Source organism: Microtus oregoni, unplaced genomic scaffold (assembly GCF_018167655.1).
Source record: "Microtus oregoni isolate MIOR12 unplaced genomic scaffold, Mior012 000029F_ref0000214, whole genome shotgun sequence".
Lineage (NCBI taxonomy): Eukaryota > Metazoa > Chordata > Mammalia > Rodentia > Cricetidae > Microtus > Microtus oregoni.
This window is the reverse complement of record NW_024543088.1, coordinates 3,718,143-3,731,795: the sequence shown is the minus strand read 5'-3', so window position 1 is coordinate 3,731,795 and position 13,653 is coordinate 3,718,143. Positions and strand designations below refer to the sequence as shown.

Here is a 13,653-nt window from a genome sequence, read left to right as displayed (position 1 = left end):
CCGTGCGGGCCTCACCGCCAGGGGGCGTCCTCGAGAGCTCGCGGCTGTGGCCTGAGCTTGGCCCCTGCGGGCCGCCGTCGCCGCCTCGGCATTCCGCCGCCGGTTCGGCCGAGCGGCGTCGGCTCCCGCGTCTCTGGGAGCTGCTGTCGGACTCAGGGCGCCCTCTGACCCGCGGCGACGGCGACGACGACGATGGCCCCCTGAGCGGGTCGGCGCTAGGTAGCGGCGGGCGGGCGGGAGCCGCGGCCCGGCCCGCGTCGGAGCCCAGGCTAATCGCGCCTCTTTGTCTCCGGGCGGAAGTGGGACGCGCGGCGGGGACGCGGCGGCCGCACCATGAGCGACATCCGCCACTCGCTGCTGCGGCGCGATGCGCTGAGCGCCGCCAAGGAGGTGCTGTACCACCTGGACATCTACTTCAGCAGCCAGCTGCAGAGCGCGCCGTTGCCTATCGTGGACAAGGGCCCCGTGGAGCTGCTGGAAGAGTTCGTGTTCCAGGTGCCCAAGGAGCGCGGCGCGCAGCCCAAGGTGCCCATCCCGTCCGTGCCTTCGCTCGGTGACAAGCGCTCGCCCCGAGGTCTCACAGCCTCCTCCGGTCCCCCGTTCTTGCAGTCCAGCGGCGTGGCTCAGCCGCGTGCCTGTTTTGCAGGCGTGTGACAGTCGTCCACCAATGATCCAGGAGGAGACTTTGGGGATTGGCTACTTAACATCACTGGAGTCTCAAACCTGGGTCCTCTGGGATGTTGTATAATTAGATGCACGACTTTTTCTTGTGCAAGGGGTTAAGTAAGCCCCCAGGGCTTAGGGTTCAGAAAGGTGAAAACATATACTCGGGAGGGGTGGGGGGTTACAGTTTTGGTTTTCTGGGTTTTGTTTTATTTGAGACATTGCCTCTCTATGTACTGTGTAGCTCAGGCCAGCCTACAACTCAAGATCCTCTAGCCTCAGCCTCTTGAGTGCTGGGATTTCAGGCATTCTCCTGTATCCTGCAGGCCCCGTCTCTCACAGCTTCTCTCCCGGATTTGTTTTTTAACAGAGACTGAATTCGCTCCAGGAGCTCCAGCTTCTTGAAATCATGTGCAGTTATTTCCAGGAGCAAAGCAAGGACTCGGTGCGGCAGATCATTTTCTCCTCCCTTTTCAGCCCCCAAGGGAACAAAGCCGACGACAGCCGAATGAGTTTGTTGGGAAAGCTAGTCTCCATGGCCGTGGCTGTGTGTAGGATCCCTGTGTTGGAATGTGCGGCCTCCTGGCTCCAGGTACTGTTCTCCAAGTGCTCTTGCTTCCCAGAGTCTCCATAAACTGTAGAGTTCTTTTACACATGTGTGATGTCCTCAATCACCGCTGCTCGCGTGCTATACCCAGTCCCGTTTTATAGAGCATAAGGTTAGTTAGTTAGTTAGTTAGTTTGAGACAAGGACTCAGTATGGAGTCCTGTGCCTGGCTCTGGAATTGTAGCCTTCTTATGCATACAGTAGTAAGTGGTTATGATTTGTTTTGTTTTTGAAACAGGGTCTGATTTGAAATGTAGACCAGCTGGCCTCAAACACAGAGACCCACCTGTCCCTGCCTCTACCTCCCGAGTGCTGGAGATTAAAGGGGTGCGCCACCACCACCCAGCTTATTGAAAGTTTTTATCCTTACACGTGTATGAGATGTGTGTGGTTCTGTGAGGGTCATTTCACACCTTTCACCTTTTCTAGTTTGTATTGTTGAAGACAGGGTTTCTTTGTGTAGTCCTGGCTATCCCGGAACTCCTTCTGTAGACCAGGCTGACCGGGAACTCTGCCTCCCCAGTGCCAGGATTAAAGGTGTGCGCCACCGCACCTGGCTTCCTTTCACCTTTAAATTTTTTTAAATTATTATTTATTAATTTAAAAATAATTGTTGTGTGTAGGTGTTTTGCTTGTATATATGTCTGTGCACTACCTGTGTGCTTGGCGCTCAAACCAGGGAAGCAGGAAGAGTTGCTTCAGATCCCAGGAACTAGAATTACAGATGTTTGTGAGCCACCATGTGGGTGCTGGGAATCAAAACTGGGTTCTCGAGGAGAGCAGCCAATGCTCTTATAACCACTGAGCTGTCTCTTCAGCCCCACTCCCTTTACCCTTATTTGGGTTCCAGCCCAGGTTGACCTTGAACTCACAGAGTGCCGAGGTGCTGAGATTAAAGGCATTTGCTACTACCTCCCAGCCCAAATTAGTTTTTTTATTAGGAAAAATGGCCTCATCTTCAGAATAAATGAAAAATCTGTTTCCTAGGCAAAATGATTAGATCTTAAAAACGGTGTGCAAAGGGATAGCGGAATGGCTTAGTGGTTAGGAGCACAGTCTCTTTTTACTGAGGACCCACATTTAGTTCCTAGCACCCAAGCCAGGCAGCTTGCAACTGCCTAGCCCTCCAGCTCAGGATAGCAGCCCCTCTCCTCTAGCCTCCCTCAGTGCCTGTACTCACGTGCGCACACTCACAGAAACCGCTATACACACCGCTAAAAATAAAATCTTGCACTTGGGCCGGTCGATGGTGGCACACGCCTTTAATCCCAGCACTCAGGAGGTAGAGGCAGGCGGATCTCTGTGAGTTCGAGGCCAGCCTGGTCTACAAGAGCTAGTTCCAGGACAGGAACTAAAAAAAGCTACAGAGAAACCCTGTCTTGAAAACAAAAAATAAAAAAAAAAAATCTTACACTTGGGAGGCAGAGGCAGGCAGATTTCTGTGAGTTTGAGGTCAGTCTGGTCTACAAAGCTAGTTCCAGGACAGCCAGCACTACACAGAGAAATCCTGTCTTGAAAAACCAATCAAAAAAGAAAAAAAGTCTTAAAAGACGAGGCTAGTCAAAACTCTGGATCCTTTTGCCTTAGGCTTCCTAGCACTGATCTTACAGCATGGATTACCGTGCCCAGCTAGGACATTTCATCACCTGACAGTTCACAGACTTCCCAACCTCAAAGTGGTAATAATGGCTAGCTTTGATTTGTGGTGTCTGGCCTCAGCAGCCATCTTACCAAAGTCAGCGGGTGAGAGGTGGGCTGGTTCCACAGATCCCCCCTCCCCGCCCCCAGTGCCTCTATCCACTCGGGCAGGTTTACTGTTTATATACAGCTGTTGCCTGCTAGCTCAGATTCCTTAGTGATGTGTCCTGTCGGCTTCTTTCCAGCGAACGCCAGTGGTCTACTGTTTGAGACTTGCCAGGGCCCTCGTGGATGACTACTGCTGTTTGGTGCCAGGCTCGGTTCAGACTCTGAAGCAGATCTTCAGCGCCAGTCCCCGTTTCTGCTGCCAGTTCATAACGTCCGTGACTGCGCTCTACGACCTGTCGTCAGGTAAGCGTCAAGTCGTTCCTGTCAAAGCACCTCCTAGGGAGCGTCAGCTTTGTGCATTTATCTTTGAGCTGCGTCAGGGTAGAGCCCAAGGTTCTGTGCATGCTAGGCAAGCGTTCTGCCATGAAACCACATCCCATGTGCCAGCGACTACATTGGCTTTTGTTTTGGTTTTGTTATTATTGTGTGTATGTGTGTGCGTGTACAATGCATGTGTTTGCCACATGTGTGTAGTGCCCACAGAGACCAGCAGAGGATGTCAGGTCTCTTGGAGCTGGGTTACAGATCGTCCCTGAATGGGGAACTGAACTCAGGCCCCGAGAGAGCGGTGAGTGCCCTTAACCACTCATCAGCCCCTTGCACTGACTTTTTTAAACTGTGAAGTGTACATCCTGACTGTGGGCTTAAGCCTGAAGGTTGGCATCCAGACCTTTTCCATTGGTTTAGTTCTTCCTAGTTGCTTGGGTCTGAGTGGTGGGAATGAGCATAAAAAGCCCAAGCTGGGGGCTGAGATAGCTCCTTTTCCATAGACATGACCTGCCTCCCCCAAGATTCATTTGACTATTTGCATGTGTGTGTGAGTAGGTACAGGTAAGAGTGGGTACCCAAGAGGGCCAGAAGAGGGGTCAGGTTCCTTGAAGCTGAAGTCACAGGTAGCATGAGCTGCCCTGTGTAGGAACTGGGAGCCAAACTCATGTCCTCTGGGAGAACAGCAAGTGCTCTTTTTTTGTATTATTTACATATTTATTTTTATTTTTTAAGACCAAAGGTTTCTCTGTGTATCCCTGGCTGTCCTAGAACCCACTCTGGCCTAGAACTCAGAGATCCATCTGCCTCTGAGTTCTGACTGAGTTCTGTGACTAAAGGCGTGTACCACCACCGCCTGGCCTTATTTTATGACTTTTTAAAGATTGTCCTCCTTCTCTTCCTCCTCATCTTCCTCCTCTCTTCCTCTTTTTCTTCTGTGTGCGGATGTGTTTTGCCTGCATGTGTGTCTGCATCACATGCTTGCCTGGTGCCCGTGGAGGCCAGAAGAGGGTGCTGAATGCCCAGGACTATAGTGAGCAGCCCAGGTCTCCTGGAAGGGCAGCCAGTACTCTTAACTGTTGAGCCATTTCTCTAACCTTGGGGTTAAACCTTTAGGATTTTTTAATATTACATTTATTTATTTTGCGTGTTTATGTGTGGGCATTTGCATACCATTGCGTGTGTGTGTGGAGGTCAGAGGGCAACTCCTTTCCCCATTTGGGTCCTGTGTGTGGAACTCAGGTTGTCAGAACTGGCACCGAGCACCTTTGCCCACGGAGCCGTCACCCCAGTAGGTAAACTTAGCTGCAGTTCTTCCTCAGCGGCTCTCAGTAGATTCCCATGCTAGCCAGGAGAGCGTTTGGCTTAACCAGGAAAAGCCCATTATCCCTTGTCCCTGTCAGGTAGCAGTCAACTGACTGGTTAAATGTGGGCAGAGGGCTCAGGCTTCCCCAGCCAGGCTTTGCTGCCTATGTCCTCTGTCATGGACAGATTTCCAGGAACAGGGTCGACAGGACAGGCAGGGCTATCCTGTTTAAGTCCTTCCTCACCTGTGTCTTCCGTGGCCCCGCAGTCCTGTGTGGCTCGGGCTCATTGTTTTCCCATGATGCAAAGGTATGTGTGGCTTTCTGTGTAGAGTGAAGCTCTGGGCCTGCTTTTGTGCTCAGGGTTCAGTTCTTCCTCCTGCCTCCTGCCTTCTGCCCTGGGGGTTGACAGTGGTGTCTTATCCGGATCTGATAGCTAAGCCAGCAGTTTGAGAGCCTTCGGGAATATTACCTACTTCCTGTTCATCAGCTGCCTTTATTATATGTGTGTCTCCATTTACTTCTTACCCATTGTTGCTTTCTGGGGGAAGGGAGTTTGTTTTTTTCTAGACAGGGTTTCTCTGTAGCTTCGGGGCCTGTCCCGACATTCGCTCTGTAGACCAGGCTGGCCTCAAACTCACAGAGATCCGCCTGTCTCTGCCTCCCGAGTGCTGGGATTAAAGGTGTGTGCCACCACCACCCGGCTGCACTTGTTGCTTTTACAGAGAACCCCGGTTGAGTTGCATGCATGTAGTGCACATACACACATGTAAGCAAAACACTGATGTGCATAAGATAAAATAGGTAAACCTAACCTTTGTTACTCTCTCAACATTCACTTGGAAATAGAATGCAGATGCATTCCCTTCTAGCCCCATGCTCTTTCCTCAAGCGGTCTGCCTCTGAGGTTGAAGCAGAGCCCTGCTGCCAAGGTAGAGCTTCCTTGGTCACTCTTGTCAAAGTTCCTAAGAGCAGTCACTAGCCAGCACTTGCACTTGGGCCTTTGACTTTCCAGTGGGAGAGATGTCACCAGACCTAGTCACCTCATTGCAGTTCCTTGTAGTCTGTCCGTCACCTTACACCAACAGGATGGACGTGGGCCTTGACGTTGAGAGTGGGTGATCGCACATGGACTGGAAAGTCAGGCCTGGGGAGCCGCTGTTGTGCTGTGTGTCCCAGACAGGATGTTTTCACATAAGCCGCAGTGACCAGCCCTGGCCCCAGCCATGAAGACAGCTATCAAAATGGTGTGCAGTGCTGCCTTTGGGGGCTGCTGAAGACAGCATTCTGGGGGAGTCGGTACCTCCACGCCAGCAAAAGGAGAAAATCCCCCCACCACACAGTTCCACTTCTTGCTGGGCAGAGTTAAAAGCCTGGGCCTCCTTTGTGGGGATGGAGAATTCAGTCACTAAGCACACGTGGCAAGTGCACACAGGCAGGGCACAGATTCCCCTTTACCTGTGCACATGCTGCTGTCAGGCCAGTGCAGGCGTCTCCACCGAGGCCTGGGCACACACTGGAAATGGAGATGGCATTACTCACATTTCCTTGGGAAATCGAGGGACAGAAGCAGGATTGCCATAGAAGGTTGTAGACCAGAGCTGCTGCCTTACTGCTGGAGGGACACATTTGACACAGAGTGGGAACAGTCTCAGAAAGGACTGTCTTCCAGAGGAAGAGAGGCTGGAAACCTTATTGCAATAGAGGGAGCACGTGCCTTGCTTTCCAAGTTCTTCTCTGATATGCTTGAGCCTAGCGCAGGAAGGGACTTAGTTGTGCTTTGCTTTCCCAGAGCTGAGACTACTTCATCCCGGAGCTGAGTGCGAACTGAGCAGTGTAGCATGGTGGTGTAAAAGCCAGGCTGCCAGGGTCAGATACAGGCCCACCGTGTGCTGACAATGAATCCCAAGAAAGGACTCAACAGTATCTTGCCTCTGTTTCCGGGGAACATCTGGGGTGCTGTGTGGATTAAGTGGGTCTGTCTGTCTAAAGGATCAGGACCAGACCTGACAGTCAGTGCCAACTTCCGTTGTCCTTAGTGCTGTTCAGGAGTCAGGCTGGTTGGGGCTGAGACGGTCATTGGTGGCTGACAGTTGACTGGTGAGACTCTAAGCGACTCTCTGAAGGCCACTGCAGCTGTCATTGTGCTATGGGGGAGACACTGGATATAGGGTAGAAACCTGCACCCAGAGACGGGTGAAGTATGCTGGTAGTTCTGAGCTGGGAACTGGTGGGTCGCGTGACTCAGTGCATAGAAGCATGTGCCACCCAGCTGACAACTTGAGTTCAGTTCCTCGGACCCACATACAGTGCCAAAGAGAAGGAACTCATGCAGGTTGTCCTTTGACCTCCACATATGCCCCATGGCACCCCCATAAACAAACAAATAAATAATAAATACAAGTCGGGGTGAGTGATGTGGCTCAAGGGAATTAACTTACTGGGGTGTTTTGGGGTTTGGTTTTTTTGTTTTCTTTTGCGAGGGGCCTTGACCTTGGCCATAGGTCCTGGACACTGGGGACAGGACATTAAGCCATGGAGCAGGTACAGGAAAGGAGATGGGAGATGGGTGAACTTGAACACCAGACAGGAAGACCGTGAAATTGCATCCGTCGTCACCCACTGTCCACTCCGCTCCTGCCTCCAAGGCCTCTCCCAGCTGAATGTCTCTTTGCAGATGACCTCATCCCACCTTTGGACTTGCTTGAAATGATTGTCAGCTGGATCTTCGAGGACCCGAGGCTGATTCTCATCACGTTTTTAAATACTCCCATTGCCACCAACCTGCCCGTAGGATTCTTAGAGCTCACGCCCCTCATCGGACTGATCCGCTGGTGCGTGAAGGCCCCTCTGGCTTACAAGAGGAAGAAGCCTCGCCTCTCCAATGGCCACTTGGGTCACAAGGTCGCCAAGGACTCGGGCACGGGCACGGACAGAGACTCGCACCTGCTGTACTCAAAGCTCCATCTAAGTGTGCTGCAAGTCCTGATGACGCTCCAGCTGCACCTGACCGAGAAGAACCTGTACGGACGCCTGGGACTCATCCTGTTTGACCACATGGTCCCGCTTGTGGAGGAGATCAACAGACTGGCAGATGAACTGAACCCCCTCAATGCCTCCCAGGAGATCGAGCTTGCACTGGACCGCTTGGCCCAGGCATTGCAGGTGGCCATGGCATCGGGGGCCTTGCTCTGCACTAGAGGTAATTGCTGACCCCACGGCCCCCTGGTGTAGGCAGAAAGGATAGGGGGTCCTAGACAGGCACCTCCTTTGCTGCTTTTAGGACTTGCTCCCTATCCTGGTGACCACAAGGGAGGTTGGTGGAAAGTCCTAGAATACCCCCAGAGTCCCCTGCATTGGGGTGCTAATGCGCTCTCTGTAGGACATTTAGATACTGCCTGACTCTTTGGGCACAGGGCCACTAGAGTATACAGAACTTTTCCCTGGGGGACTAAGTTTTTGGGGTCTGTGTGTGAGGGAGAGCCGGGGGTGAGGGAGAAAGCTTGCTTTGTAGCCCAGGCTAGCCTGAAACTCATGCAGTTTTTCTGCCTCTGCCCTTGAGTGCTAGGATTATGGGAGTGAGCCACCATGCCTGGATGTGTTCCCTGTCTGGTTCCCTCCTTTGGTGGGAGGACGGGCAGTTCTAGAGACTGAGCTAGAACCTCCTGCGTGCTAAGTGAGCACCCTGCCACTGAGCTGTGGCGCCAGCCCTGTTGCTGTTTGCTGTCTGATGGACTGTTGCTTGTGTCCTCAGCTGAGGGTTGCCAGTGATGAGTTCCCCCCACTTACCCTGGGTATTTGATAACCGGTGAGAGCCCTGACTTCTGGCTCTCTCCCTGAAACTCAACAGATTGTCCTCAGGGCTATCCCTTCCTAAGTGGTTCCTTCCATTTGTGTTTTATGTTTTGTTTTATACTTTAATGTACATTGTTATTTTGCCTGCATGCATATCTGTGTTAGGTGTCAGATCTGGGAATTACAGACAGTTGTGGCTGCTGGGAATCAATCCCAGGTCCTCTAGAAGACCTCTAGAAGGTCAGTGCTCTTAACCACTTAGGCATCTCTCCAGCCCCTTGAGGTTTGTTTTTGAATTGAAAACTACCATACAGCTTTTAAGGAGCCTGAAAACTTGCCACAACAGTCCCTGCTGCTGTCTGTCCAGTGTTCTTGTTAAGAACCTCAGCACTCAGTCTCCCCGGATCTAACCTCATGTCTCCTTGGTTTCAGATGACCTGAGAACCTTGTGCTCCCGGCTACCCCATAACAAGTAGGTATCCTAGTCTCTAAGTGGGTTGGCACTGCTGGGGCCGAGTGGGGGATGCTGCAAGGCAAAGCAGGACAGAGCTGCTTCCCTGGGGAAGCCTGGCGGCAGGGAGCGGAGCTGGGCTGTAGGGGGCAGAGTTCCCACTGATGAGCTTTCTATAGGGAAAAGCAGGCTCAGTGGCCCTCTTGCTGGAGTTTGGGAGACGGCAGCGTCCTCCCAGTGTCACTCAGAGCGGATAGATGGTAATTTTCTGTCAGAGCAGGGCTTGGTCACAGTGTCCCTTTCAGAACCCGGCGGTTCACTTCTGTGACTGTCCTTAGACGGGAGGCCAGAATTAGTATGTACTGGGGATGGCGTGCTGTTGCTCTCAGGGGACCCCAAGTTACATCTGTTTGCGAGGGACAGGGCCCAGAACTAGGTGTGCTGGTGGCTTCTGAGAGATTTACGGTGGCATTTGGGCAGTCTCTGTATATGCCTCTGAGTCTCAGTTCCCTCTAGGGTGGTGAGGTGAGACTGTGAAAATCTCTCCTCTGTCCCGTGGGTCCCTCCCTAGTCGCGGTCATCATAGGGAACAATCTGGCTCCGCGACAATTGAGTTTCATTTGTGTTACTATGAGTTCTGATGTCTTGGTTTGTGTTGACTTTCCACCCAGACCGGAAACTTGTGGAAATGCTAAATCTCAATAAGGGTTTGCCAGTTTGGCCTCTGTAGTGTTCTCTGGGTTTAATACGTTTTTTGGTTTGTTTGCTTGCTTGCTTGAGACAGGGTCTAGCCATGGAGCCCTGACTGTCCTTGAATTTACCTGGCTTTTAAATGTTTTTATTGAGCTTCTCATCCAGAGGTTTTTTTTTTTGGGGGGGGGGGTGTTGTTTTGTTTTGTTTGAGACAGGATTTCTATGCATAACCCTACCTGTTTTGGAATTCACCCTGTAGACTAGGCTGCCCTTGAATTCAGAGATTAGCCTGTTCGGATTAAAGACCAGAGTTACCGCAACAAAAAGATGCTGTCATGTAAATGAAGGCTTAGAGGGCTGAAGAGGTAGCTCAGTGGTTCAGCTGTAACTCCAGTTCCAGAAGACCTAATGCCTTCTTCTGGCCTCCGTGGGTACTGCGTGCCTGGGGTACACAGACATACACGCAGGCTAAACATCCATACACGGAAAATAAAAATAAATCTGTGTGGTTGTTTCTTGTTTTTTGAAAAGGCCTTAGAGGAGCTTTGGCCCTTTACTGCGCCAGCACTCCTCGTGCCCACAGCACTGGCCGAGGGCTCCTGTGGGCTCTGGGTCTACAGGAGGGTCTGTGACAGTCCCACCTTTCCTTTAGGTAGGAGGGTCCACCTGGGGGCAGGCTGTCACCGCATAAAGCCGTGTCATATAGACAGCACACAGGGGGGTGCAGCATGGCGGAATTAGGGGCTGAGGGTGTGAGAGGATCGCTTGGAAGGCTGGGCACATGGCCAGCGGCTGAGATTCAGTGACTCTGGACAGGAGTGAGCAGAGACTTAAGCTGGAGGCTGGAGGTGCCTGCGTCCTCAGTGTGGAGAGCCCGGGCTGCTTGACAAACTGAGTTCAAGCTGGATGGATGTGCTGAGCTTTAAAGCAGGGAGGTTCTGATCATGCTCATTACTGGAAAGGAGCCAGGGTCTCAGACCAGCCCTGAACTCAGGGTGGAGAATTCTAGGAGGTGGAGGATGGAGAAAGGGTACTGGAAAGGTTCACAGTAGACCTCAGGGTCCTGGAGGGGCCTTGGTATCATAGGCCCTGGGGCTCAGGAGTACCAGGGGCTGAGACGCATCGGACTCTGGATCTCAGCAGTGCCCACAGTCCAGTACTGAGACTGCGTCAGTTCTGACGATTGTCGCCATCGTGCTCTTGTTTGAGCTGGCCGCGGTAACTTTGCTGTTACGTGAATGTGTCTTTCACCTCCACTCAGCTCCTCCAGGCTGTGGATCTGAGTACAGAGTGTTGAGAAGAAGCCAAAATTTACCTAATTCCAAAGAAAACTTGTCAATACTTAGAACTGTTCTATTATATGTACTTCATTTTACTTTTGTGCTCTGAGATCCATTTGTAGTATAGTCTGGAGAATAAGAGGAAAACTTCTCGGTTTCCTGGAACTAAATCAAGGCTAACTAACAGAGAAGAGTGGGAGGAGCCCGTGCTGCCTTTGGACAAGCTAAACAACAGTGTACAAAAATAAATATTACTTATTTAGTAAAAGTAATACATTAAAAAAAAAGAAAAGAAAAAGAAAAGCCACTCTCTGGGGCTTATATATGGAGTGCAGTCAAGACTCAACCTGAATTCATATTTTCCTGGTGGCGTGTTGCTGCCCTCAGATAGCACCGTGAATGGGCATTGGCCCAGGCTGGCATGGAAGCTGTCTGAACTAGGGTGACCATTGCTATGGTGAAACACCGTGGCCAAGCAATGGGGGAGGACAGGCTTTATTGGGCTTACACTTCCACATCACTGTTCATCAGTGAAGGGAGTCAGGACAGGAACTTGGAGACAGGCGCTGCTGCAGAGGGCATGATGGGGTGGCTTGCTCCTCATGGCTTGTTCAGCCTGCTTCCTTATAGAAAGCCTAGCTAGGGCCGACACCACCTAAAACGGACAGCCGGATATTACGGAGGCATTTCCTCAACTGAGGCTCCCTCCTTTCTGATAACTCTAACTTGACATAAAACTAGCCAGCCCAGAGACTACTTCCATGAACCTCAAGTTCTGAGGGCTGAGGGGTATGGCTGTCCCATAGCCCATGGTTCTGTGTAGAGCACCTCCACCCATCCTTGGTGGGGTTCTAGCTTTATCCCCATGGGTCCTTCTCTCTCAGTCTTGGCCTAGATCCTGCTCACCCCCTCCACTTCCTTCCCCTTCTTAGTCTCCTGTGCCCCAAGTTCAGCTGCAGGAGCCCCTGACGCACGAGATGTGTGAGGGACAGACAGCTTCTGGAGTGCTATCAGGCTTGTACTATTGGGAGAACAAGCTGGATGCCCAGGTGGTAACACTGGGCTTGGGGCCTTGGACCTAATCTCTCTCCTTGTGTTTGCAGCCTGCTCCAGCTGGTGATCTCAGGCCCAGTGCAACAGTCGCCGCACACCGCTCTTCCCCCTGGGTTCTACCCGCACATCCACACACCCCCGCTCGCCTATGGCGCTGTGCCAGCCCACCCAGCTGCCCACCCAGCTCTGCCTACACACCCAGGGTACACCTTCATCTCAGGCGTGACGTTTCCATTCAGGCCCATCCGCTAGGCTGCTCTTCTAAGCCGCCAAGCGGCTGTGTGCCTTGCACCTGGGCCAAGGAATTCCGCCTTCGGAGAGAGGGATGCTGGTCCCAGGGACAAGAACCCTTGGGAGGCAGCAGGTGGTCTCTCCAGCTGGTAGAACCATCTTGGTACTGATGTCCCAAGTTGCTGGTGCCCAGGTGCCTCCTGCCTGGTCATGTTAAATATCCAGATTGGATGGATGAAAGGGAGTGCACTTAGCCCTCCGCAGAGAGCACTGCGGGTGTTAAATATGCCAGTCTCGAGTGACGGTGGCACTCGTGCACACTCAGCCCGCCACCAGGGAACGCTGGCGGGTAAGCCGCCCCTCGGGTCCATTTGCCCTGCCTCAGGAATGTGCCGTGTCTCTGCAACCAGCGCACGGTTTCCGCAGCTCCGTGAGCTCAGAGTGCGGAGGGAGAGACCCATGCTTGTGCGCAGCACTGGGCACTGCTCAGGGACACCTGTTGGGATTCCCCATCACCTTGGAAAGGATCTTCTGTGTTTTATTTGGGGGATATCTCTAAATTTTCCTTTCATGTGTTCAAAATAAATTTTTTCTAAACAGTTTTATAGGCATTATGGAGTTACCTTTTTGTGGAGCTGCCCACATACAGGATGGGGCTTTCCATCACAACCCAGAAAAATCCCTCACAGATGTGTCCACAGGGTGACCTGATCTAGTCAGTTCCTCACTGATGCTCCCTTCCTGGGTGACTCTCCAACAGTGGAGGTGGCTGGTCCCATGAGAGGGAGAGTTGTCTAGGGAAGTGACGGGGCTCGTGCCAGGTGGGAGAAGGGAAGGAGGGATGGGCAGATGAGGGAGCAGTGGGAACTGCCTGGTCCCGTGGATGTGCAAATGCTTCTGGAAAGAATCCAGCAGCAAGGAGAGGGAGAGGTAAAAAATCCAGGGACAGGGCACTAGGAGATAGCTCAGTGGGTGAGAGAGTTTGTAGGGCAAGCATGAGGACCTGAGTTCGAATCTTTAGCACCCATGTAAAAAACCAGCCATGGATACTCTTGTGCCTGTAACCCTAGGGTTGGACTGGGGCAGAGATGAGAGAAAGCTGGTCCTGGCTGGCTGCTGGCCTTGCTCCACGTTCGGTGAGATACTCTGTCTCAAGGGAATAAGCTGGAGTGTGATAAACGGAGAGCACCCAACATCTTCCTCTGGCTCCTTTAAATGAGCATGTGGATGACACACATACGTGCACACACACGCACACATACATAATGCACGCACACACACAACCGATTCAGGGAGGAGAGAAACATTGGAGACTGAGGTCTCTGGAAGAGGCTCCCATCCAGTTAGGGCAGTGGAAGAAGGCACGCCCATTCTTTACCCGTATGTCCACTGTCTGCTCAGTTGTCCTTAGATGCTTCCTGGCAGCCTGTCTCTACTTTCACCGCTGGAAAGCTCTATGGTGCCTCAAGTTACCTAACTACCAGAGGTCCTTATGACGCCAAA

General features: G+C 52.1%; 1 protein-coding gene across 1 annotated transcript; it reads left to right on the top strand.

Annotated features, from left to right (window-relative positions):
- The first annotated feature begins 47 nt into the window (after window positions 1-47).
- On the top strand, window positions 48-12,752 carry CUNH7orf26 (chromosome unknown C7orf26 homolog). The gene is made up of 6 exons (XM_041677742.1): window positions 48-525; window positions 1,034-1,255; window positions 3,154-3,319; window positions 7,325-7,849; window positions 8,875-8,914; window positions 11,970-12,752. Exons 1-6 carry the CDS (start codon window positions 334-336, stop codon window positions 12,169-12,171), a joined length of 1,347 nt encoding a protein of 448 aa, XP_041533676.1. The 5' UTR covers window positions 48-333; the 3' UTR covers window positions 12,172-12,752.
- The last annotated feature ends 901 nt before the right edge of the window (window positions 12,753-13,653 follow it).